Below are 27,987 nucleotides of genomic sequence, written 5' to 3'. Positions count from 1 at the left end.
AAGAATAAATACATAAATAAATAATCCTCTCATATAGGTGAATTTGCAAAAGCCTACACGCAAATATGTGGGCGCTCACTGTGCATACTTTTGAACTTATTCACTGCCAGCCCAGTAAAAATGGATCTTTGACATCTATAACAGTCAATGGTTTGCGTTAAAAGACTGTCCAGTGTATTCCCATAAATTCACAACAAAAGCATACAAGTTTCCCTTCCAAATTTCCCACCCATTAAAACCAGTACCTGTTGGTCTTCCAGATGTGGATGGTCTCATCATCCACGTTGTTGTGCTTCAGCGCCTGCTCGTCCAAAAAGTCAAAGAAGTATTTGACCGCCGGTGGCACCACTGCCCCGGAGCACAGCACGCTGCGGAAGAAATCGTCCACAAATTGCTGCAACGTTCCCTACAGGAAACAGCAGAGCCGAATGAGTCAGAGAAGCACTGGGAACATTCAAATGCAGAAAAGACGTGAAACTATTTTAGTATTTGCTTGGGGTTAATGGCAACAAGAAAAATATTCCACCCCCATGACAACGTATTTGCAAGTTGCCGAAGCAACAGGTGGCGGTACAACCTCAATTGGGAAAGCAAATCAGAAGTATGAGGAAAATAGTTCACAGAAAAAATGCATAACTAACAATGGCAGATGGAGGAAAATAGGAATCGGATGTGTGGATAGAAAGCAAAGAGAAGTAAATCCTGAAAATCAAGATCAAGAAAACGTAAGCATAAAAGTTGACTTGAGAGTTGAATTCATTCTGTGATCACACTCACTTGTATCTCAAATCCTCCTCCTACTCATTGAAATGAATGGACATTTAATTGTCAAGCGTAGAAGAAATGTGCACCTTGACAGACAGCAGTCGAGTGAGATAAATCTCAGTGATGGCTTTGGTCATGGACTTGTCCTTAATGCTGCCCCGCTTGGACTTGATCTCATCCAGTTCGTCGGCGGGCCTCACCAGGTGGAACACCTTGTCGTCTTCCAACAGAGCGTTCCCTGAAACAACACTTGAACAGTTACGCTACTCGCTTATAAACGCACACGCTCCTCACGAATGCGTGCGGATCACAACAAGCCTTTGTTGGCGCTCGGCTGAATTTGAATGAACGCACCCGGGACTTCAAAGACAAACGTTGGGGTGAAAATCAGCTTTTATGAAATGCACATGAGAAGAAAATGCATCTCATTTGAAAGTAATCTAAAAAGTGCGGCTGGAAATAAAACATGAATTAGCATGCTAAATGAGAGCGGGGATGTGGGTGGAGGCCTGGGGAAATGTCATCCTTTCAAAACACTTACGTTCCTCGTGGTTTTCCTGGTTCTGATCGTAGTTCTGCTGCGTGTGGAGCACTCGTGACAAGACTAAGGTGGCGTTGTCGCGGACCTGCAACGCAATGGAGACAGAAAACACAACATAACTACTCAGAAGAGACCAGACTTCCACCAAGGACAATATAATATCACTGGCGTTTTTTTTTTTTTTTGGTCAGTCTACACATGTGGGTGTCATTTTTACAAATAATTGCCCAATATAAAGTGTTGAAAATGGCTTGTTCTCTTTGATACGGAAGAGGATTAGGGACAGTGAAAGAGAGAAAAAAAAAGTTTGGCAGGATTTTGACTTTATTTTTCAGAATTTTCACTTTAAAGTGAGAATTCTCACTTTAAAGTTATTCTCACTTTAAAGTCAGAATTCTGAGAATAAAGTCAGAATTGTGACTTTAAAGTCAGAATTGTGACAATTTAAAGTCAGAATTCTGTGATTAAAGTGAGAATTTTGAGAATAAAGTAAGAATTCTCACTTTAAAGTGAGAAAGCTGAGAATAAAGTGAGAATCCTGCCAAACTTTTTTTCTCTCTCTTCACTGGCCCTAATCCTCTTCCATACTTTGATGATGCAATGTTAATGGTTGGTAAAAAATAAAATATATGTATTAAAAAAAGAAGTTGTTTTTGGCATCTCTTGAAAAGTGGCGATGTTGGAAGTACAAAGTTTTGGCCAGACACCAGTGATATGTAACATAAATTAATCCTCTGATGTTACCCAGAGGGGAAAATCTGCAGCACGCAGCAGATTGGTTAAAACATAAAAAAGAGAGAGAATAAAATACATAGTAAGAAACTATTATATACAATGATATTTTTGAACAATAAAATAAAAATTTCAAAATATTGTTCAGAATTAATAGCGTAGTTGATAGAAGAATTATTAGGCTCATGCTGAACAATCTAAAAAAAAAAAAGCCATTAAAGGTGCATTGTGTAGTTTGAAAAGGTAATATTAAAGCTTTTTTTATTTTTTATTTTTAATTTAAATTTTTTTTTTTTTTTACATCATGCATGCTCCAACAATGCCCAGATGAGTACAAAGAGCCCTGACTGTTTTACTCTGACGACACCTATAAGATTTTATCTTACCTTTATATTAGAGTGTGCAGACCCTCACACTCCACAGTTTCTTTGGGAAGGGGCGCAGTTTTTCTAACTTTATTTGAAGTCTAGTCTTTGTCAATGGTGGCTGTTGCTTTAAGATCGTGCACATACACACACGCGCACCATGAACGAGTTGCACAAATTTGGCAGTTATGCTTTGGGCCAGAGGTGGCAGTCGAGAGTAAAAAAGTTACAAACTGCACAAAGATCCTTTAATATTGCAATTTTTTTTTATTTTCCGATTTTTGTATTAATTTTATTAAGAACTATACATCTAAGAAAAAAAAGTTGTAATTTTCAAGTACAAAAGCGGACGGACGGACGGACGGACGGACGGACGGACGGACGGACGGACGGACGAAGTACAAAAGCGTAAAGTTACGAGAAAAAGTTTTATTAATATTAAAAATAAAATACAATTTTAAAAAAACAGCCCAATTATGAAAAAAGGGGATCTTTAAAAAAAAAAAAAACTTATATATTATAGGAAACATGAGATATATTGAGTTCAAATACAATACAGAAGAATTGCGTTTCAAAATTTGAGAGTAAAGTTCAAATACATAAATAACAAAATTAACACCGTGAGAGTAAATTTTGGGCACAAATATTTTTTGAGAATAACGCTGCAACATTACAAGAATTTAGTAGTAATATAAGAAAAATAAATCTGTAATGCCGAAATCAAGTAGTTAATTAAAAGAAAATAAATCGCTATGGCACAAGAATTTGTAATATTTGCATAAAAAGTCCTAAATCAACAGAAAATGTATTTAAAAAAAATCTAAATTTAAAAAAACTTAGCGTAATGAAAATAAAGTTGTAATATTGTGAGCATGACTTTATTCTCATAATCATCATCGATCATGACTCACAAAAAATGAATGATTTCTTTTTCGGCCCCTGCTTCTAAAGTTTATTTCAAAGAGGCTCATCAATAAAAACTTCTTGGTTGCGGTAACAACACACATAGTCCTCACATCATCTTCTTTCACAACCCAAAACTAATTCATAATCAATACAGTCGAGTGGACAAGACAACAACCATGGCGGGACTCAGCATGGGCATGTTTACAGGCCATTTTCTTCTCAAACAGCAGCATTAGTGGCACGCACGTATGACCCATGGATTCAGCTTTTAACGGACAATACAAGAGTTAACGAGAGCAGGGCACCGAAGAAGAATGAAGATTTAAGCGCATGAAAGGCAGCACTGAAGGGGGATATTTGTGGCTGACCTTTGTTTTCACAGGGTCGATGCGGTGAAAGGAAGATTTAGAGGGCTTCTCTCAATGGTGGTGAGGAGGGATTGGATTTTTTTTTTTTTCTGGTGTGTACTTCTAAAGTGAGCCAAGATCCTTATTCTAGTAGGCTAGCTAATACCTCATGTGAGGGTGGTTTGTTTGTGTTGAATAATTGAAATACTGAATACAGTGGCTTATGTAACATGGGCTAATGATAGCGTACATTCTAGATGCATGGTGTTGATGCTTTGCTGAATATTATATGTTGTTGAAGACCACAATAAATAAACCAGTTCAAATGGGATACCATGAAACCCTTGCCTTCACCCAATTGAACATTTGAACTATTGGAGTCATCATGCAACTTATTTTTTATGATACCCTCCATTTTATATACTTAGCCGCCATTTTGTGGCATCTACAAGCAATTACGAACCCCTTTCTCTATTCGCGGCAGGGCTCAGTTAACATCCCCCGATGAATACTGAGAGTTTAGTGTATTACGAGAAAAGTCATCGAGGAAATTGTTGTAATGCTACAAGCATAAAGTGCACAATAAAAAAACGAAATCAAAATGTTACAGGAATGAAAATGATTATTTAGGAAAAAGAAGTCATGAAATTACAAAAGCGTTACGTACGTTGTAGTGAGCCAGTGTGTTGATGCGTTTCCATCTGCCCTCTTTCTGGGATGTCAAGTCCAGATCAGACAAAATCTGGCCCGTGGAGCCTGGGCGCCATTCTGTGGAAGAGAAAAGGACAAAAAAAAAAAAAGAAGTTTCACCATCAGAGGTGGGTAACTAGCAACAAGCTACTTTTATGCCGCTATTTGTACCTAAGTAACTCTTTGGATTTTACTTGTCAGGTTAGTTTAATGCGGCATAGTTTTTACTTTTCCTTGAGTATTTTTGGCAAAAGTACCACAACTTGCACCTGGTTATACATTCTGCTCACTACTTGTATTTTTATCTACAGGTCTTGGTTATCACGTGTACAGTATGGCTATTTACATCTTGCATATACTATATCAATACATAACATTATACAGTATATATTACTCAGCAGCAGCCGCAGCAGCCCTGCGGTGCAGCCACAAATGAAAAGAAACGTACATTTATAAATTTAGATCAAATCTGCTGCTGTGTGCAGACCAGATAGCTGACTTTGTCAGAAATGTTCTAAATGTAATTCCAAAGCTGATTGGCAGCTCAACACTTCTGAATGGAGATTAGATTTAACGGCGGCGCAGACCTGGGTTGGGGCGCCATCGTGGCTCATTTACAATTAGCGCCACATGAGAGGGTTATCATCCCGATGCGCTACGAAAGACGACAGATCTGCACTTATCTGAAACGCAGAACGGCTGCGCGCGTGGGAATATGGGAGGAAAAAAAAAAGTCTTTGATGTGGCAAAAATGTCTGTGGAGATTTGAGCTTTTGAAGTCGGCTCCCCCTAGGTTTGCAACTTTGGAACTTTGTTTAGCGAATAAAAGCTTTTCTTTTTGCTGCTACGACTGAATAAGTCGATTCAGAGCTGAAAGAAATGAACAATTCCAAAAAAAATTCTGTATGAAGGAAATGTAATTTTGAACTGCCATACAAGTTTAAGAGTATGTTTAAAACTAAAATAAAAGTAAAATTACTGGCCCTTTTGTTTTTAGTGCAGCAAACCTGCCAGTTGTTGACAAGCTTCTCTGGTCATTAGCCATTAACTTCCAGCTAGATGCTATTTACATCATCTGCTGCTAGCATCTGCTTGCTAAAACCAACTTATTTAATGTAAATGATATATAAAGAATTGTATTGTTCATATTGTACTGAGCTGCCAGACATTTCCCTATGTGGGAGTAAATAACTTTTCCGATTGTTATGATGAAATATCCTCTCTCTGCCATAATGTGGTAGCCATATGTGGTGGCATCATTACAAAAAAAAAGAAGCCCAAATAGTGATGCTTTTATATGGAAGCTCATTCCAGGGCAAGCAGTAAAAATTATTATTTTTTTAACTGTAAGAAGCACATTTCTGCTTGTGGAATTTTTCGTCTTTTAAATTCATTTTTTAGACCCTTTCTGACAGTTAAAAAACCCTCAACAACCTAGAAATTTAAATCTCTTCTCTTGGCCAGGAATCCCTTGAAAAATGGTATTTTATATGCTTAAATACATTTTTAAAAAATAATAAAAAATCTAAAAATTTCCTAAACGCCCGAATCGTGCCAGGATGAAACAGGCTTGCGACAGTAAAAAATGAAAACCTGGCAGCAACAAGCTTCAGATGGTAAAAAAAAAAAAAAAAAAAAAAAAACTGTCAGAAACCAGTTTCTGCCAAAAATAAAATAAATACATACATAAATAAATAACACTTTTTCTTTTCTTTAACTGACGACCCTAGATTTACACTGTTTGGATGTAGAAAAAGCTGAAAAGCTTTCTAGTAACTTTTAAGGATACATGAAAACGTTTTTTATCCAATTTAAAACTGTTCCCAAGTATCTTAATAACATTTCTTTGACATTTTCCCATCATAAGATAAAGAATTGCTGCACAATTCTTATCCACATGTCACGCAGGGGCCTGCCATGAAGCAGCGGCTACTTGTCATTGGCAACTACGCGACACTGTCGCTATTTTAGCTTCCTTTCTCAACCCTCTAATAACGTTTTGTTTTAAGTGACATGAAACTGTTGACAGTAAAGTTCTTCCTTTAACTGCTGAACGAGGTATGCTGACATCGTAAAATGACAGCAATGTTTCATGTCAGGCTTCTTTTTCCCCCGTACATTTTAAAAGCCTCAGTGCCGACTGTAAACGCTTCACTCACCCAGCGTGACGCTGTCCACCTTGGGCCGCGTGGTGTAGGGCAGGTTCCTGTACACCTGCTCGATGATCTTCTCCTTCACCTGCGAGATGGTGTCACAGCTCAGGACCTTGACGGGCGTCACATCGGGACCCTCGCCGTGCACCAGCACTTGCAGCGTCTGGCAACAAGACACAAACAAAGTGTGAAACAAACAGGGATATTCAAACGCACACAGCACAGCATATACGGTTCAGTAATCTTGACATGATCAATTATTTCATAGAGATATGATAATGAAATAATAATGGGGCGAATCCATGACCTACACACAAAAGAAAAGTTTAATGGAAAATAGGCCTCTTTACAAATGTTAAAAATGTAGTTCATCATTTGTAATTTCTTGTTTTGCCATTATTGCCTTTTTAAAGGCCATTCATACATCAAAGTTTGAATTATATATTTAATTATTATTATTTTTTTTAAATGGGCACGTTCGATACTACTTTTTTTTCAGACTAATACCAATAAGAGTGTTCAATTATTGACTACTCACCAATATCTAAACCAAGTAACCAATACCACCAGTACTTTCTATTAAACCAATGACAGACCATTTTAAAGAAAAAGGCAGAACTTTCACTTTGCAATTACCAATTGAAAACCAAAATAAAACAACAACTCTGAATTTAGGTTTCAAATAAGACTGCGACAACAAAGTAGAGATTGAGGGCAGCATATCATCATTGAAATGGTAACCCAATATTTGCTGTTTTGGCATTTTTGTCTTTCAAATATTAAAGTTAGAATTATGTGTCCTACTCAAGATCATTTCAATATTAAAACATTCTTTTTTGTGGGATTAAGTAAACAAAGAGAAGCAAAAACATTTTGTTTTAACGTAAATTCAATTCATTCGTTTGTTTATGAGAAAACATTTGTATCATGTCTAAAACTACCACAAATCTTCTGTTATGAATTCCAATTACTTGGCAGGGAAAGTATCCAACTTGCCCAACTGGATATCGTTTGACCTCCCACTCGAAACACACACACACACACACACACACACACAACTCTGCTGTCAAGATGTGGTTGTCATGGTAACCAAGCTTGTCGCACACACTCAGAGGCGGTGGTACTTGATAGGAATTCTGTCACCTCGGCCCCGGCTAATGACCGCGGCTCGGTGGGAGCAACTTGAGTCACTCGGCCAGGAACTAATTGACCACTTGATGCAATCAAAAAAGGGAGAAGTTGACGTTAAAGGGGGGTGGAGGGGGGACGGCAGGGGAGGGTTGCAGCCAATCCAATCCTACTCGCTCTGCATTTGAGTGTCAGTGTGAATAGCGGCCCGTGAAATCCAAAGTAATCGTGGAGACCTGTGAAATCAAGTCCACCATAGGGGGTGGGGGAAGGAGGGGGTGTGTGTGGTGGGCTTGCCTTGCTTTGCACACTGTAATTCAATCACAGGAAGAGATCCATCACTGCGGGGGGAGACAGCATGATTGGGGGCTAATTCGATAATTGTCCACGACATCGCCATTACCCACAAGCCATTTTATTTATATATTTATTTATTTAGTGTGTGTGTGTGTGTGTGCGTGCGTGTGAGTGTGCTGACTTTGACAGTGTTCACATTAGCTTCTCCGTATCTGGAATGCAGTGGGCTAAGTCCAAACAGCTTTGCAGTGGCTTATAATCATTCCATGTAGGAACTTGTCGCATTTCCAAGCTGAGCCGTGAATACGTCGGCTGGTCTCCGTGTCTTTTTGCGCGCGAGTACATGACACTAAAAATGGATGTCATACAAAAGCAGCTGGTGGCCTCAGGGTGTTCCCACCCCCAACAGATCCTGTTCCCATGACAACTGAGACTCACGTCTGTGCAATCTTTAACCAGCTGTTATATTTGTACGTGTTAGCGACTTAGCGTGTTCATCTCACCAGCACAGAATACTCCACGTCATCGCCCAGCAGGCCCGTGTCATTGAGGGTGTACTTGGCTTTTTTTACTCGGGCGTCGACGGGTCCTTTCTCAATCTGGTGCTTGATGGCCCGGAACAGTTTGTACAAGGGCTCACCTGCCGAGTCCTGACACACAAACGATAGATACAATTAAGCGCATTGTGATTATTTTTGAAAAACCCAGAGAAACTTTGAAAACCACGCTGCACACAACAACAATAACATTTTACAAGAGTCTACTGTATTTACTTCTTGGCAAAAGAAAATGATTTTAGCCTAGAGGAGATTGAGGGCAGCCAAAAAATTGACCAGTGCAGTTAAGTCGAGAATGAGGGCAGCAGGAACATGTTGTGCTATAAAATGAAAGTGTCATCAAAATGAAGACTGAAGGCAGCAAGAAAATGGACCACTGCACAAAAAGTGGAGACTGAGGACAGTGAGAAAACTGACAACTAAAGTAAAGCGGAGACTGAGGGCAGTAAGAAAACGGAGCGCAGTGGAGAATATGGGCATCAAAAAAATTAACTGCTGAATCAGAGTGGAGAATGAGGGCAGTAAGAAAATGGAGGGCAACAAAATAAACTGCTTTAGCAAAGTGCAGACTGAAGGCAGCAAGAAACAGGAGCAGAGCAACAAACTGGAGAATGAGGGCAGCAAGAAAATGGAGTGCTGCAAAGAAAGGGAGATTGAGAGCAGCATAAAAATAAAGGGCTGCAGCAAAGTGGAAAGTGCAAAGCAATAAAATGTACTGCTGCGGCAAATGGAGGCTGTGGACGTAATTAATATGGAGCATGACGGCAAATCAGAGACTGAGGGCGGAATGAAAATTTATTGTAGCTAGCAGCAAGAAAAAACAGACTGTTGCAGCAAAACGGAGAACATGGGAGGCTATAACATGGACCACCACAGCAAAGTGGAGACTAAGGGCAGACAAAAATGGACCACTGCAGTAATATGTAGAATGTGGGCATCAAGAAAACACAGATCAATATATAAAGGCTTGTGTTTCAGCTAAGAGGAGACTGAGGGCAGCGATAAAATGGTTTGTTGCAGCAAAATGGAGAATGTGGGCACCTCAATGATCATTCCATCATGAACTACTGTATGCATCTTACTGGAGGGTATTACCTTTAGGAACTGGTAAAGGCAGATGGACATCCAGTTGCACAGCATCCTTTCCACCACCGTTTCGGATCTGAAACACAAATTATATGACAACATTTTCAGACTAAATTAGCAATCATTGAATTTTAAATCTAGATTTTGGGTACAAATACTTGTACCCCAATTATTTTTAAGCCTTTTTAGATTAGGAACCGTTGACGTTATCATTTCCCCCAGATCATCACAGGAGGAAAAAAAATGCAATTTAAGTAGATTATGAGATATTTTACATTTTTTATATATATATATATACAGTATATATATATATATATATATATATATATATATATTTTTTTTTTTACCACACATTACATAAAAAACATAATAAAACAACAACAACATAATCATCCCTTAAAATCTGCAAATAATGTCAAGGCTGCTTAAAGCGGGTCCATTTTTTTGAGTGCTGCTGGGTCAATTATGGCAGTGACAGCTTGGAATGTGGTGATGCGCATTTAAGTTTCTGCACAATGTTGACAAGGCGTTTCTGCAAAGCCTGTCAGTGTCAGTGTCCATCAAACTACTCCATACTCAGCTGACACTTTGACAGATCCTCAAGACAGATATCCACCGGCGGCAGCCTCCCTCGTCCCCATGCATTGATAGCGGTTAGCATGCCTAATTAGATGTATTTAAGAAGGGGGGGGGGGGATCTCGTGTTGGCGCAATGACCTAATCAGCATAATGAGCCTCTCCACTGGGGGATAATTAAGACGCGCATTTGTTTAACAGCCAGTGGCTAAGTGGCAAAACATGGGAGAGAGTTCAAGTGATATCACCGCATCCCGATAACAATGAAAGATGACAAAACAAGGGAGGATTCTGCTTTGGACGCTTTGACCTTCACATGATCTTTCACGTTAGTGAGATGAAAAGCTATATATCGTTAAAGCTATTTTATTAAAATAACCTTCCAAAATAGCTAGGTCAAGCATTCAGACGCATATCTAAGGGTCCCAGCCTCCCTTCAAAGGTCTACTTAACAAATAAATATATATTGTTATATTTTAAATAAAGACAATGCACATGAAAACAGCAAACTATGAGAACCTGCTGGCAAGGTGGACATTGACAGGGTGGACATTTTTGGCTAACGTTAGCTTTAATGAGCACTTGGAGCAACACGATTCAGTTAGCAAGCTGAATAACGTAATGTTAAAAATATTTCATATTTCTGAGAGGTCAATGGATACTTTACTATGACAGGGTGGACATGTTAAGCTTGACAACAGTCATCTACAAACATAACATGGAAATGACCAAACATAAGTCAAACTATTCAGCAATAATCCACTGTAGATGCTTCAACAGATGGTCTCTAACCATATGACAGGGTGGATAGAAATTTCAGGGAAGTCAAAGCAAAGAAAAAAAAACAAAGTTGATTTGGTATCGTTTAACCACTTATTATACACATTGTATTGCAAAACAGTGGATGGGGCATGCCAAAATCACATACATCCAATGATAAAAAAAAAAAAAAAAAGCTAAATTGTACTGCGCAAAAGTTTGGCCACTTGTATAACTTCTGTGTTTCATTATTCGATTATATTTTCATGATTATTGAGTGATTCTGATGAGGACAGCAAAACTATTTTATATTGATAAATCCCATTAGTGTATTGTTTAGGCCATGAGAAATGACCCTCGAACTACATTCAGACAGTAGTTCCAGGCTATTTTATCAAATTAGACATATGAATTAGTCTATGTCTCCCTATGACAAAAAAATATTATGGCAAAAATATGCACAAATTTCCAATTAGTTTTCATAATTTAATATGGAATGTTTTCAAATTACCCAAATGAATATTTACAAAATTTCTAATGATTGCCACTCAGGCAAGTGCCTAAGGCTTAAGGAATAGAACATGAGAAGAATTTGTATTTATTATTAAAACAAACTATTTCCAATACAGATTTGAATTTAACTTTTTTTTTTTTTAACTCCTCTGTGAATTGCCTGGTTGTTTTAAAAACAGAAAAGGTCACAAAAGTTTTCCCAGCATTGCTTTCCAAGGTTCCTTCCTCACTCACCGGCGCAGCATGAGTTTGGGGTTTTTGCTGTGCACGTATTCTTCCATGAGCTCCAGCAAAAGCGTCCGCATGATGTCCGTGTAGTACTCCAGCTTGCCGTGTAGCGCCACCGTCAGCAGGGAGGCGAAATACACCTTGGCCCTGGCGTTGAAGTCGTGACTGCGCTCCAGGGTGCGGATGAACTGCAAATGGCGACATGCAAAATGGGATAGATGAAAGAAAAGACAGTGGTAGTGTGCAACGAGTGTTTAGGGAAAGTTTAAAGACAATATTCCAAATTTGACTGCATTGGCTGAGTTGGCATTTGCCAACTATTTGTGAACAAAGGACTTTAAATAGGCTCTTTTGTAACTGTTACTGTACAAATGAGTCAAGAGTAAGTCTTTACCCTGAGTAAAGATCTTACACTGCGACATTCGCTTCACCGACTAGCTACATGATAGCTAATCGCTGACTGGTTAGGCCATGTTTAGCCTAGCCTGGCAAGCCACACCCACTTTCTTCAAAAAGAAAGTGGGTCTGGACAGGAGTCCATAGACAGCGATTCGTGACGTCATCTTCGTGAGCAACGTTACTCTTCATTCTTCAAGTTTTTCCGTAGCGACATTCAACAACGACGTTATTCACCACCGTCTCTCTTCGGCTAGTAGCCATATTGTTTTTTTACTCCGTCTACGGAAAAAAAAAAAAAGACTTCAGCGAGTCGCTTTTCTGACATCACGTCCGCTCTTCGCTTATTGGTTCATTCCACTGTCTGTTAGCTAAGCGATTGAGTGAGTCTGGATTTCTAAGTTTAGCCCCTATTACCTGTTTAATTTTGGTAGGTTTTCACATTGTTGTTGTTTCTGTCATTTCTTTCACTTACATTTAGATCTTTTGTGACTGCTGTTGTACATTTCCGTTTTACAAACAGAAGCCCCTCCGTGAGTCATCACCTTATCGTGGTGGAGGGGTTTGCGTGTCCCAATGAGCCTGGGAGCTATGTTGTCCGGGGCTTCATGCCCCTGGTAGGGCCACCCAAGGCAAACAGGTCCTAGGTGAGGGACCAGACAAAGCATGGCTCAAACGACCCCAATGATGAGTACAAACATTGGATTTTCGTTTCCCTTGCCCGGACGCGGGTCACCGGGGCCCCCCTCTGGAGCTAGGCCTGGAGGTGGGGCTCGAAGGCGAGCGTCTGGTGGCCGGGCCTATACCCATGGGGACCGGCCGGGCACAGCCCGAAAAGGCAACGTGGGTCCCCCTTCCCATGGGCTCACCACCGGTGGAAGGGGCCAAAGGGGTCGGGTGCGCAGTGAGTTGGGTGGCAGCCAAAGGCGGGGGCCTTGGCGGTCTGACCCCCGGCTACTGAAGCTAGCTCTGGGGACATGGAATGTCACCTCTCTGACAGGGAAGGAGCTCGAACTGGTGTGCGAGGCTGAGAAGTTCCGACTAGATATAGTCGGACTCACCTCCACACACGGCTTGGGTTCTGGTACCAATCCTCTCGAGAGGGGCTGGACCCTCTTCCACTCTGGAGTTGCCCACGGTGAGAGGCGCAGAGCAGGTGTGGGCATACTCATTGCCCCCCAGCTAGCCGCCTGTACGTTGGGGTTTACCCCGGTGAATGAGAGGGTAGCCTCCCTCCGCCTTCGGGTGGGGGGACGGGTCATGACTGTTGTTTGTGCTTATGCACCGAACAGCAGCTCAGAGTACCCACCCTTTCTGGAGTCCTTGGAGGGTGTGCTGGAGAGCGCACCCCCTGGAGACTCCCTCGTTCTACTGGGGGACTTCAACGCTCACGTGGGTAATGACAGTGAGACCTGGAGGGGCGTGATTGGGAGGAATGGCCCCCCCGATCGAAACCCGAGTGGTGTTTTGTTACTGGACTTCTGTGCTCGCCACGGACTGTCCATAACGAACACCATGTTCAAGCACAAGAGTGTCCATATGTGCACCTGGCACCAGGACACCCTAGGCCGTAGTTCGATGATCGACTTTGTAGTCGTGTCATCGGACTTGCGGCCGTATGTGTTGGACACTCGGGTTAAGAGAGGGGCGGAGCTGTCAACTGATCACCACCTGGTGGTGTGTTGGCTCCGATGGCGGGGTAAGATGCCGGTCCGACCAGGCAGGCCCAAACGTACTGTGAGGGTCTGCTGGGAACGTCTGGCAGAATCCCCTGTCAGAAAGAGTTTCAACGCCCATCTCCGGCAGAGCTTCTCCATTGTCCCGGGGGAGGCGGGGGACATTGAGTCCGAGTGGACCATGTTCCGCGCTTCAATTGTTGAGGCGGCCGATCGGAGCTGTGGCCGTAAGGTGGTTGGTGCCTGTCGTGGCGGCAATCCTCGAACCCGCTGGTGGACACCAGCGGTAAGGGATGCCGTCAAGCTGAAGAAGGAGTCCTATCGGGCCTTTTTGGCCTGTGGGACTCCGGAGGCTGCTGACGGGTACCGGCTGGCCAAGCGGAATGCGGCTTTGGCAGTCGCTGAGGCAAAAACTCGGGCATGGGAGGAGTTCGGTGAGGCCATGGAAAACGACTTCCGGACGGCTTCGAGGAAATTCTGGTCCACCATCCGGCGTCTCAGGAGAGGAAAGCAGTGCACCGTTAACACTGTGTATAGTGGAGACGGAGTGCTGTTGACCTCGACTCGGGACGTCGTGAACCGGTGGGGAGAGTACTTCGAAGACCTCCTCAATTCCACCAACACGCCTTCCTTTGAGGAAGCAGGGTCTGGGGACTCTGAAGTGGGCTCCCCTATCTCAGTGGTCGAAGTCGCCGAGGTGGTTGGAAAGCTTCTCGGTGGCAGGGCCTCGGGGGTGGATGAGATCCGCCCGGAGTTCCTGAAGGCTCTGGATGTTGTGGGGCTGTCGTGGTTGACACGTCTCTGCAGCATCGCGTGGACATCGGGGACGGTGCCTCTGGATTGGCAGACCGGGGTGGTGGTTCCCCTTTTTAAGAAGGGGGACCGGAGGGTGTGTTCCAACTTTAGAGGGATCACACTCCTCAGCCTCCCAGGTAAGGTCTATTCAGGGGTGCTGGAGAGGAGGGTCCGTCGGGAGGTCGAATCTCGGATCCAGGAGGAGCAGTGTGGTTTTCGTCCCGGCCGTGGAACAGTGGACCAGCTCTACACCCTCAGCAGGATCCTCGAGGGTGCGTGGGAATTCGCCCAACCAGTCCACATGTGCTTTGTGGACTTGGAGAAGGCGTTTGACCGTGTACCTCGGGGAGTTCTGTGGGGGGTGCTTCGGGAGTATGGGTTACCGAGCCCCCTGATACGGGCCATTCGGTCCCTGTACGACCGATGTCAGAGTCTGGTCCGCATTGCCGGCAGTAAGTCGAATTTGTTTCCGGTGAGGGTTGGACTCCGCCAAGGTTGCCCTTTGTCACCGATTCTGTTCATAACTTTTATGGACAGAATTTCTAGGCGTAGCCGAGGCGTTGAGGGGGTCCGGTTTGGTGGCCTCAGCATTGCATCTCTGCTTTTTGCAGATGATGTGGTGCTGTTGGCTTCTTCAAGCCGTGACCTCCAGCTCTCACTGGAGCGGTTCGCAGCCGAGTGTGAAGCGGTTGGGATGAGGATCAGCACCTCCAAATCCGAGACCATGGTCCTCAGTCGGAAAAGGGTGGAGTGCCCTCTCCGGGTCGGGGAGGAGGTCCTGCCCCAAGTGGAGGAGTTCAAGTATCTTGGGGTCTTGTTCACGAGTGAGGGTAGGTTAGAGCGGGAGATCGACAGGCGGATCGGTGCAGCGTCTGCAGTGATGCGGACGCTGTATCGGTCCGTTGTGGTGAAGAAGGAGCTGAGCCGAAAGGCGAAGCTCTCGATTTACCGGTCGATCTACGTTCCTACCCTCACCTATGGTCACGAGCTGTGGGTCGTGACCGAAAGAACAAGATCCCGGATACAAGCGGCCGAAATGAGTTTCCTCCGCAGGGTAGCCGGGCTCTCCCTTAGAGATAGGGTGAGAAGCTCGGTCATCCGAGAGGGACTCAGCGTCGAGTCGCTGCTCCTCCACGTTGAGAGGAACCAGTTGAGGTGGCTCGGGCATCTGGTTCGGATGCCTCCTGGACGCCTCCCTGGGGAGGTGTTCCGGGCATGTCCTACCGGCAGGAGGCCCCGGGGACGACCCAGGACACGCTGGAGAGACTATGTCTCTCGGCTGTCCTGGGAACGCCTTGGGGTCCCGTCGGATGAGCTGGCTGAAGTGGCTGGGGAGAGGGAAGTCTGGGCTTCCCTGTTAAAGCTGCTGCCCCCGCGACCCGACCCCGGATAAGCGGAAGAAGACGGACGGACGAAACAGAAGCAGTGAGTAAACATGTAGACTGTTAGCTTCTCGCACAAGCCGGCGAGCTGTGTGTTTGTAACGCTTTTGTGTCATAGTTTAACATTTTACACTATATGATTGTTTGACTTTCACTTGGAGGCAGAGATGGGAAAAGTACTGACATTCTGTACTTGAGTAAAAGTACAATTACTTGCATAAAAATGACTGGTAAAAGTAAAAGTACTCATTCAAATAATTACTCAAATAAAAGTAAAAAAGTACAGGCTCTAAAATGTACTTCACGAGTAAAAGTAAAAAGTATTTTTACTGGATATTTCCTCCTTGTGTCATATAATTTGAAGACCATTCAATTTAAAAGATCATCACTTAACAAACCCTTAAAACTGACTAAATCGCCTCATGAAGCCCTTGCAACATTTTTTTGACTCTAGATGGTGCCCTTGTTTTAAAGATGCAATGGAAATTAATTACGTTTCCACAACTTGCCTTAAATACACGTATAAAACGTGAAACAAAAGTAACGAGTAACCACGACCCTCTGTTTTGAAAATGTATCGAGTAAAAAGTACAGATACAGTTTTTAAAATGTAACGGATAAAAGTCAAAAGTATCCTAAAAAATAAATACTCCCTGAATTACAAAGTACTGGGAAAAACTACTCAAGTATAGTAACAAAGTATTTGTACTTCATTACTGTACTTCCAATCTCTGCTTGGAGGTAACTATGTAAATGTTAAAAAAACAACAACAACAACAACAACAACAACAAGAAGAATCAACGGCAAGCCAATAATAACGATGGGGGTAAACATAGTTGTGCTCCGAAGTGAGGCTTAGCTCAAACACAAATGAGAGACAGGGGAAGCGCTGGCAGATTTGCAGTTAACACCTCCAAGGTTGCTTGTGTGCCAGCACTGTTGGATTATTAGAAGCCTTCCAATCTGCTGCTCCGTCGTGTCTTCAGCCGTCTAATATTGGACCCGTCAGCATCTGACAGTGGGCGCCCGGGTAAGACAGGCCGAATTGAAAATAGGAGCCAATAAAAGGATTCCACGCTGAGATGTAGGAGTGCGAACAGGCACAGATGTGTCGGTTTGACAAAAGGAGATAAAAGATTTAACTCAATAATAAGACGGAAGTCTTACATGAGCTGTTTTCGTACCATTAATTAAAATATTCATAGATGAAAAACAACAAATCCAGCATTATTGGCTGGTTGAATTTTTCTATAGAAAACATCACCGTTAACACTCCCCACAAGGCAAGTTAGTACATTAGCATCTTGATGTTAGCTGGCTTTGCATAAAATTACAGCAAAATCATCTACTGTATATCATTATTAGTGAGTGCCAGACTAATCCGATGACATAATCAGCCGATGTTGTATGTTACAATGAAAACATTTAGCAACGTAGCATAGGGAGTGAATGTAGTTTTTTTGAGACTGAAATGCGATTTCTTTTCAGTTTTTGTACATAACATTTCTACTACTTTACTACTTTTTCCATACATAAAGCCAGATTTGTTTGTATTATTCAATTTCTCCACTGAATTTAGGTAATACAAACACACACACGCAATTTGTCATGCTAAATAATTTTAAAACACACATTTTTAATAAATCTCTTTCTTTAAAAAAATCTAAATATAATCACAAGAAAAAAAATCTAAAGATTTAAATAATAAGAAATACAATTACAAAATAACATATTACATAAAATAAAAACAAACATACAAGATTTACACAAATAAAAACAAAACACAGAATTTTTGTTGTTGTCATTTACAAAGGCAAACATTTCAATCATAATCTCTTTCCAGAATCCGTAATCTCTCGTATATCACACCACATTTCATTTGGATCTGATCCAGACTGTGCTTTTGGCAGCACTCTCAATTTTAAATGGAAAATCCCATCTAACATGTTCGGGCCCAGATATCTCAGCTGAGGCTTGAAATTTGTTGAGCTTATATAGGATCACCTGTTATTTGCTCAGAGCAGGTTGCTGCCTTTTTACTGACATTATGCACCTTGCACACGGTTTTGCTGTTTAATGCAATTTTGATGTGCTTGAATTATCGCCTTCTTTGTAATGTGCCACTAAGCTTACAGAAGCGTTTCATTATTCTGCAACAATAACAATAATTGCATATTGTACTGTAATCATTATTATGGAAATCAACTAGAAAAAAAAGTGTGCTTACATTGATGAGGAAGGTCTTGGAGTTGAGGAGGTTGGAGAACTGGTTGAGCGCCTGCGTTACGGTAACCCGCCGAGCCTCGGGGATGTCCAACTTGCCCGTGATCATCACGTCGTTGGCGCCGTCTTTGGAAGGCAAGAAGAAGACGCGGTCCGTGTACGTCTTGTAGTCCAGGAAGGGGATGCGACCCTCGCTCAGGTCATTGGTGTGGTCCTCCATTTCAATCATCAGGTCTGTGGCACAGAGGCAATAATGGGTCACTGATAAAGATGACTGCACAGCAGATGCAGCTATTTTGTAAATTCTGTAACATACCTGTAAACTCTTTCTTGCAACGGTCTCGCACGCTCTCCTCCAGGTTCTCCAGCTGGTGTTTTACCTTCTCGTACTCCCTCTCGGCCTGTTGACTCTTCCTCCTGCACACACATACACACACGCACACAATTCAGTGCGACTCCAAAATGATTCAGACAAACACGTCAGACGGCGAGGGATTATACTTCCTGTTAAAAAGCTCATTTCCTAAATCCAGTTGTTGTACAAAGCTCTGCGGTGTCCAAATATTTGCCTTTGTTAGCCCCGCCACTCGGATTGATTTTCGAGTTTTGTCAAATGAGTCTTTTTAGCCGCACTTGGTATTATTATTATGATTTACACATTTTGCTGGTGTGTCATTCAGAGGAAAACATGATTGCGTGGCAAAGAAACAAGCAACGCGAGAGCGTCTATAGACAGACTGAGCTGCAGAATAACACAAGCAGCAGCTATTAAATGATTTAAAAAGCACTAAGAAGCAATATGTAAACAGACAGCTGACATTAGAGCTGTACCCACAGAACCCTTCATTGAAAAAATAAAATAGGATTTTTTTTTCCAGATACAATGAAAACAACAGATGTCCCAGAATTAAACCCTGTGGAACACCATACATTCCATTATACACGTATGAGAATTCATATAGCTCATATTCGTCCAACCACTTTCTTTGTTTTTGCTCGACATAGTTCAATCGATTGAACGCAGGTTAAGAACCACTGTAGCATTAGGTAATCATTGTAAAGTATGTAAATGAAGAAGCAATCTGTTTTGATTTTGTATTAACTACCAATGTATATACTGCATTGAATTGTATCCTGTATTATACTATGTGTATTGTTCCATAAATGTAATGTTGATTATAACCCCTCTTCCCCTTCTTCTTTTTTTTCCCTTTCCCCCACATCTAAGAAACTTGGGGCACTAATTAGCGAACCATCAGGCTTCCCGTTCTGTCTCCCAGACGGTTTGTGTCTGTGAAGACAAATTGCTTGTGTGTTTTTACATACTTGGCCAATAAAGAGGATTTTGATTCTGTTTATGCTCCGGATCAGCTGGATCCTTTAAAGTGGTGAAAATGATTGAAACTATTATATTATGCAGGTGTACCTAATTGGTGTCAGATTTTTGTACAGTATACTAAAGTGTTGGTCACTTAGATGAAACAGAGCAACTCACCTGTAGCAGTAGACAGAGATGGCAATGATGAGCAGCATGGGCACAATGACGGCGGGGATGATGATGTAGAGCGACAAATCGTTCTTCGTCTCGTACTGCACCGAGCCCACCACCCACTCCCCTTTGCCAAACTTGATCTGTGGGGGGGACAAAATGCAAGAGAGACAGTGTGGAATCTTATTATCAAGCACGTTTTAGACATTTATTCTGCTACGGATGGGGTCAACATTAAAAGCTACAAAGGATGGGGTAATCTACATAATGGCACAGCGCCCCCGTACCGCCCCCCACCCTGAACAACCGTGGTGCCTTTGAGTGTTTTAAAGTGCTACGAATTGGTGGCCCCGTATTGAGTGAACAAATCCATAAGTGTATTGTGCCTGACACTTAAATCAGGCGAATTTTCAGTCGGAAGCATCCTGCGCTGTCTCGAGTCCAGTTGTGCCACTTTTTCACACAGTGCCGAAAATGAAACAATGGCTCACTGAGAGCTGAGCTGACAGCGTCCATCATCATCATCATCATCATCATCATCATCATCATCTTCACTGTAGCAACATCACATGTATTAAATTCATATTCAGTGGAAAGTCTAATGAGACTTCAACTCGGCGATCAAAACAAGGTACAAGTATGTTTTGCATTCTCTTTGGCTTTTTTGACGTTTTTTTTTTTCCAAAAGCGAAAAATTCAAACAGCATTTCCAAACAGATTGTGTCTGACAATGCTCCCTTAGTTTCATAATAATAATAATAATAATAAAATATTTTATTTGTATAGCGCTTTTCAGAAGACTCAAAGACACTTTACAAAAATAAAACTGATACAAAAAAAAAATGTAAATAGGATTTCTAAATATTTACAACTAAAAAAACAAAAACAAAAAACATCTCATGTCAAAGCAGATGGACTGAGAATGTGTTTCTGACCATTAGATCCAGCAGCTCGGGCCGAGTGTCGCGGCGGTGTCTGCGTGAGCGAGCGCGAGGCTTGGTGGAGGGCGGGTCCAGGAACAGCTTGTCGTCCTGGAGGGTGTTGACCACACAGGGAACGTCGCCCACGAAGGCCTGAGCCTCTTTGGCTGTCATGGCTTTGGAGAAGCCTCGACCCTGCACGACAATGGAAGAGAGGAAGAATGAGAAAAATTGCTCAGAGGCATGACAAGCTCCCATTCTTTCGACAAGCCACACGTATTTATTACTTGCTTATTTGCAACAAAGTTTCAAAGCAGCTCTTTAACTGTATTTCCAAGTCGCTGTGTGGCAGACGGAATAAGATGCTTGAGTTTATTAAGTACAAGGATGTTTCTTGTAAATGTCTTACTTTAGACTAATGGCCTCATCGCACTGGATCCGAAAGTTCCTTTTTTTTTTTTAGCTCTATGCAATTGTTTACAGTACAGCAGCTGGGCCTTCACTTACACTAATGGATTCTTGAGGATGATAAACAGATGATTAATTTGCATTACGTATGTTTACACAAAGAAAGGCTTATGAGGAAACGTTATGGGCCCTAACACTGACTTACAGCAGTCAATAAGCTGCTTGAGCTGGGATAATTAGTCAAGGACTCATCCGTAGGCACATTTATTCAGGTCATTATAATATTGGGTTAGGCTTCTCCAATGTGATGAATTTCCATAAAAATAAAAAAATAAAAAATAAAATATATATATATATATATATATATATATATATATATATATATATATATATATATACTGTATATATATATATAAGGTGTGTGGTTGCGTGTGAGTGTTGGTCAGTGCAATATGGTTGCAAAACTTGCAAAAACACTTGTATATTGCCATAGAACTGTTGTCGCATTTAAAAAACTAAATTGAGGAACTTGTGTGCGCATGCCTCAAAACAACTCAGAATTAGCATTAATAATTGTTTTTATTTTTCACGATTATGCCCATTTTGTAATTGTGGAGTGTAATAATTGAAATCATAATTACATTTTGATTCATTGCACAGACCTAGGTGGTTGATATACATTGTCATCAATATTATTGCCAACGTTGCTTTCACAATGTGCAATTTTACATTATTAAGTATTAGTAATGGCTCAAAAGAAAACACGAATGGGTCCATTGACTGGCTGAAAAATAGGAGGAAGTGATGAAAGAAAATTAAGAATCATTTTGCCACCCAAAAAATATTAGCATCACAGTTAATTATCTGCTTGGTTAAATCAACCCTTTGTTTTACTGATCATTATAAAAGAAAGGAAAATGGTAGAAACAAACATCTAGGGTGAAAAATGTCTGGCAATATGAGGGCGTGCGTGTGTGTATGTTGAGATACGTCATCTTTTCCGGAAATTATTGAACCGGGTGCGTGACTTCAAAAGTTTGTGAAAAGGAAAGCTCATGTAAGGGAATAAATACATCAAGAAAAACACAAACAGAATAATTTACATGTAATTTTGTGTTTACCTCTAATCAGCCCTTTAATCCTTGCATTTTAATGCACAACAAGTTTTTTTTTTAACTTGATTTAAATTGTGTTTAATGGTAATCCCTTTGCTTTCAAGACACGTGCATTTATTTAAATAAGTACCACAGACAACATAGGAAATCACCAATATAAAACAAATGAAATTCCTGCTTTAAACATCATTTGTCACCCCCTTGAATGATCCTTTAACTTTATGGAATTATGAGGTGGGAAATGATTAGATTAAATGTTTAATTGCAGCAAACGCTTGATTGGACCTCACAAACAATCACACCGCTGAGTGAGAATAATATACATGTGGCTATTATGCAATCGCAACCGCAACGGGGGAGTAAAAAGTGTCATTTTCCCCCTGCTTTCCATTTTTATCCCAACTTTGCGTCAAAACAGTGACTCAGCAAAAACAAAGTGCTGTCATACTGGAAGCGCAGCATCAACAATAAATCCGTCTGAATCACTTTTCCTCATCTCTTTTGCGCTAATAGGCTGCGTTCACTCACAGTGACGATGATGATGCTGGCCTCTGTGAAAACCCTCTTGGGCAGCTCGTAGAAGACGGGGTCCGGGTGGTAGACGAAGTTGCGCAGGTCCTTCTCCCAGTTGTCCAGCTTGATGTACGTCCTGGCCGTCTGACTCAGCGAGTCGTTGACCGCCGGCGAGCGGAACTGGATGACCGTGTCGTTCTTCTCGTGGGCGACCTGCCACCCGAACAGCATAAGCGGACAATAACATAAGTTAGGGTGACATAAAAGGCGTTAAAAAGATATGAGGCGGTATATTAGGTATCATTAAACAGGCGGAGTCCCATTTATGCTGTAAAAGCATAGAGTGTGTGTTTAATGTAGGGTACGCACATACCGACTTTTAACATCTGAACCGATATGTAACTTACAGTATATACTGTTCATTTTCAGGGTCAATTTTAACAAGAAAAATAAAAAATACATAAATAAATAATGAAAAAATAGCATAATAATAGCAATAATTATTATTATTATTATAATAGGGAGAAAGTCCGATAGAAGAGTACGTAGATACAGTATGTTCCATAAAATTATCAGTATCATTATACAGTACTAGGGCTGTGGATGTAGCAGGGGGAACGCTTTTAGTAAATAGAAGAAGCACATTGGCTCATTCTTCCAATTTCAGACTGTCGACGAGGTGATATTTTTGTCACCGAGTGTTGGCACCCGGGAATGTGCTTCCTGCAGCAACATAGCGAGTTCAGCGAGTCAGTCACAGTGGCGGCAAACTTTCACACCGTCACCGTTGGCGCCTCAATCACCATCTGCTATGGAAAGGGTGCAATGTGCCCTTCCGGGACACTGACATATTCTCCCACCCCTGAGAAACTCCCTTGGACCAAAAAATTAGGTACACAATCTAGCGAGGTCCTATAAAAACAAAATCTGCCTATAATGCTCAGTTTTGATTGACACTTTCAGAGAGGTATTGATTTAACATACTAAATATTTATTATTGTGTTTGTAGTTTGCAGTGGTGTGACCTTTATCATGCACCCCCCCAAAAAACTGTCAAGCGCCGACCTTTTGGAGTTGAGTTATTAAGACTTTTATATCTTAAGGCCATCACATTTTGCCGCCATGCTACATCCATACGCAGTGATATGTGGAATATTTTGCATCTGTCTGTAGAGGGAATTATGAACAGCTTGAAATAGAAGTCAGGGTTAGCACGAAACTTTCAGGATTCTGCTAGAAAGCACAAAAACTTGTATATGGGCTAGTCACAGACACTTTAACCCCTAGGCGTTATTGTGACCATTTTTTGGCTTTTTGTTGGTTCTGAAGAAGCCATTTCAAAATAAAATACTGCCCACGGGTTAAATGGTTGCATGTATGTGTTGATTTGCAATTAACAAAAGCTTGAATGGGATTGGTTGATTGAGGGTGTGCACACTTATGCAACCAATTGATTTTTTTATATCACAAAAACCTGGCATTTGAACAGGGGTGTGTAGACTTTTTATATCCACTGTAGATCGAACCACCATCATGACCGCCATTAAAATAAAAAAAAGCAAAACAGCAAAAATAGCTTTGGGGGCTGTTTTTTCCCCCAAGTATGAGAAAACTCTCAGAAAGGAGTTTTATTTGGTGGGAAAAAACCAAAACACTATTATCACTGTAAGACGCCGAGCAACAATACACCATGCGTGTTTATACCAGCAAAAATATTGAGTGTAAATATTTAGGTGGAGTTCAATGACTTAAAGCACAACAAGCTTAAGAAGGTGACCAGCCGAGGCCTTTGAGATAAGACGCATCGCAGCCACTTCTGTTGCCAATGCCGGCAACAGAAGAGTTGGCCGCGAGCGCTGAGCGATAAAGAGCGACACAGCCACATAATCTCCCGCAAACCTTAATACCGGCATTAAATTGAGCCCTGTAAAGGAAATGATCAACATTTTTCTGCTGCTTAGCAGCGGCCGCTAACACTGGAGGACAGCCGAGCCGCTTTTAAGTTCACCCTGCTGCCGTCAATCCCGCTTTCTTAAGCTGGAGGGGCGCATTTTATTTGGGCGCTATCTGCAATCCTACAGGTTTGGAGGATTTATGGACTGGGAAGTAAGATGAGGTAATACAGGCTTAAGTAATCTCCCGGGATCTGCGGAGGCCGGCGCGTAGTGCGGGGAGAGAGGGGAAGTGTGTCGGCGTGCCACGTCGGCGGAAGAAACGCTTGACGAGGTTTGAATGAATCACTGCTGTCTCCTCGTGGGCTGGCGAGATGGATGGACAGGCGGGAACGGATTTTTTTTTTTTAATGGAAAAAAAGGGAAAAATGCATTGAGTGAGGGAAGAAATGAAATGATGATTGCCAGAGAACAGATATTTGGGGACAATAGGAAGGATGGTGAAGATAATTATAGGGAATTGAAAAAGGAATGGAAGACACACACACACACACACACACACACACACACCTCAAATGATGTTGAGTTGTCTTCTCTCTGGACCATCATGACGGCTCTTTGGATGATGTCGAAACCTGAGCCAGTCACCTCAATGTTTCTCCCGCCGCTGCAACACAATCATGATAACAGACAACATGGACAAACTTAGAAATTGCATTCAAGTGATGGGAAAATGTCAACAAACAACGGCAACATTTGTTGCTAGGGAAAATACAGACTTGCAATAAGAAGAACTTGCATGATTAATAAAGGGAGCTCCATTTCTTTTTTATTTATGAAAAAAATAATTCACACACTAAGAATCTTGTAAAAACGTACTCACTCATCAACTAACTAAGGTAATTTACAAACAAACTAACTCACTCACTAATTGACCAATATAGAAACGCATTAAGTACTGGTAATTAAAACTTCACTCACTCACTCCCTTGCTCAGGCTTAAAAGCTATAAACAAACTTAAAACTCACTAACACATCTTATCACTCACTCACAAACTCAATAATCAATGTACAAACCCGACTAACAACTCACTAATCAACTCAATCACTCAAACAACCCAACACCCACCCACCCTACCACCGACTCACTCACTCACTCACTCACTCACTCACTCACTCACTCACTCACTCACTCACTCACTCACTCACCCAATCCGCACCAACCCACCCACTCACTCACTCACTCACAAAACAACCACCTCACTCTGTCAATCACTTTGTTAGACTAGTTAAGTTAGTAGCTCAGTCAGTCACTCACTCACTCACTCACTCAAGGTATCCAAATGACTCATTCACTGAGTAGTAGCAGTTTTGAGTGAGTTGTTCATGGGTTGCTCACGAATGAGTGAGTTTTTCATGAGTTACACACTCACTCACTCACCCTCAAATTACTAACTAACTCAAAACTACCATACTCACCAACTTTTAGTCACTATTCAACTCACTCACTCGAGTGAGTGAATGAGTTAGTGAGTTGTTCATGAGTTGCTTTGTTGGTAGGTTGAGTGACTGACTGACTCACTAACTTTGTAACTAACACAGTAACTAACAAGCTTGTTCTCCCACGCACTCACTCACTCTCAAGCTACTTACTTGGTAACCAACAAACTCAAACTAACTTACTAACGTCACTATTTAACTCACTCAAGTGAGTCACAAATCTCACCAATCAAGACGACCAAGTCACTCATTCACTATCTAGTGGTAGTAGTAGTGAGTTAATTATTGAGGTTATGACTGTGTGTCTAAGATAGTTTGAGTTTGTTAGTGAGCTAGTCAGTCAATGAAAACTCAAACTAAGCATGACAGGTACAGTGTTGTGTGTTCCACTGACCAGACAAAGCTGTCTTTGGGCTGGAATTCCAGCACGGTGGGGTTTTCCAAGAACTGGAAGGCACTGTTGATGTGTGTGACGGCGACCCTCCCGTACTTCACTGTGACAGCCAGCAGGTCAGAGGGCACCTTATCAGCCAGATACTTCCCCGTCCTGCAGGTGATTTCTTCTCCAAAGTGCTCCCTGTAGACAGCGGGGAGGGGGGGTCGGGGGGGAACTTCAGCGGCGGCTGCAGGTGAGAGGTGGCGCCAGGCCGGCGCAGGCCAAAGTGGAAACGGGCTGACAGCTTGTTAAATCTTTTCTGGCTCGTTATTTTTGGCCGTTACCTCTCCCTAAAATGTCACGGCGGATTGGTGTTGTTGGAACGCTGGAGAGTCGTATGTGACACCAAAGTTAAGGTCACATCAGAGAGAGAAGAGTTAGCAAAGGTAACGATGCTAACTTCAGATAGATATTCATTCTGTTTGCATTTTGATCAAGTCAACAAACTAACCAATATGTATTATTATATTACTTTTCCCTTATAAAATTCTGATTTTATACATAATTAATATTTTTGGTATTATTTATTTATAGTTATAGTTATTTATTTATATTATATTAAGTTTGGTTTACCACAAAATTTTGATTATCTTCTCTTGACATCTTAAACGTCTTTCTTGTAATATTACTACTCAGACTTGGAAAAAGTGCAACTGTATATTCTTGGAATAGTTTGACATTATTGTGATGACAGTTTCCCGGCAAAAAACGCAAATTTATTTTCTGTGGAATGTTTTGACATTATTGTATTCTCATAAATGTATGGCTTTTTTTCTCCTCGTAAAAATGTCTGCATTCATAACATTTTGATATACATACATATTCTGTGTATAGCACATCCATCCATCCAGTATACAGATATATGTATATTAGGGTTGCACAATATATCTGAAAAATTATCATCTTCGTGATAATGGCCTGTGCAGTAATATTAATTATCTATGAATACATTGAGCCTGCTTATGCCACATGAACAAAAACTGCACTTCTTTCATTATGAAAAAAAAAGAAGCCATTTCATTTAAAATCTCACACTATCAATATTGCAATATTCAACACCCTTATGGCATATTTTCCCATTATCGTGCATATATTTTAACTTGTTTAGCTGTTTGACTATTTAGTCATGCAGGATACTATCTGTTTAATGCCATGTGAATAAATTAAAGTTGACGAATGTTAAAGCGTTCCTTTGATTTTTCTTTATGTGGCCCTCAGAGGAAACGTTTGGAAACTTCTAACTGAGAATATTGATTGAGTGTAAATCCTTACACAATGCAGCCCACATCTCCGACGGTAACCTGGATGTCATCCTTACTGCCCGTGTCCAGGAAGCGTCCGCTGATTGTAATGAGGGTGCCTCCGGCTTTGGGCCCACGAATGGGCGCGACCTCTTCGGGGATGGGGTTCTGGCGACGAGAGGGAACACGACGGGTATGAGTGAGAGTTGCTAGATGAAGCACGCATACGCGCATTACAAGACAAATCACACACACGTAAGCACGCGCGACTCGCAGCCCCCGAGGCAAACATTTGTTCGTGCACATGTGAACAAGAGCGGCGTGTTCCCATCTCCCATCCCCGATTTTGCGCTCATC

General features: G+C 41.7%; 1 protein-coding gene across 2 annotated transcripts in view; it reads right to left on the bottom strand.

Moving 5' to 3' along the window:
- The window catches only part of plxnb2b (plexin b2b), a 194,108-nt gene that overhangs the window by 11,960 nt on the left and 154,161 nt on the right, over positions 1-27,987 (bottom strand). For both annotated transcript variants that reach the window (XM_077567540.1, XM_077567541.1), the window contains 16 exons: positions 27,662-27,798; positions 26,348-26,530; positions 25,024-25,120; positions 22,577-22,774; positions 20,541-20,720; positions 19,612-19,748; positions 18,433-18,533; positions 18,121-18,350; positions 11,650-11,831; positions 9,577-9,643; positions 8,428-8,574; positions 6,506-6,662; positions 4,324-4,424; positions 1,307-1,391; positions 852-1,003; positions 246-406 (listed from right to left, as the gene is read on the bottom strand). In XM_077567540.1, the coding sequence (XP_077423666.1) occupies positions 246-406; positions 852-1,003; positions 1,307-1,391; positions 4,324-4,424; positions 6,506-6,662; positions 8,428-8,574; positions 9,577-9,643; positions 11,650-11,831; positions 18,121-18,350; positions 18,433-18,533; positions 19,612-19,748; positions 20,541-20,720; positions 22,577-22,774; positions 25,024-25,120; positions 26,348-26,530; positions 27,662-27,798 (2,315 nt within the window). The remainder of the gene's footprint in view (positions 1-245; positions 407-851; positions 1,004-1,306; positions 1,392-4,323; positions 4,425-6,505; positions 6,663-8,427; positions 8,575-9,576; positions 9,644-11,649; positions 11,832-18,120; positions 18,351-18,432; positions 18,534-19,611; positions 19,749-20,540; positions 20,721-22,576; positions 22,775-25,023; positions 25,121-26,347; positions 26,531-27,661; positions 27,799-27,987) is intronic.

Source organism: Vanacampus margaritifer, chromosome 6 (genome assembly GCF_051991255.1).
Source record: "Vanacampus margaritifer isolate UIUO_Vmar chromosome 6, RoL_Vmar_1.0, whole genome shotgun sequence".
In the NCBI taxonomy this organism is placed as follows: Eukaryota; Metazoa; Chordata; class Actinopteri; order Syngnathiformes; family Syngnathidae; genus Vanacampus; species Vanacampus margaritifer.
The sequence above is the reverse complement of the archived record's forward strand: the minus strand, read 5'-3'. Positions and strand labels throughout refer to the sequence as shown.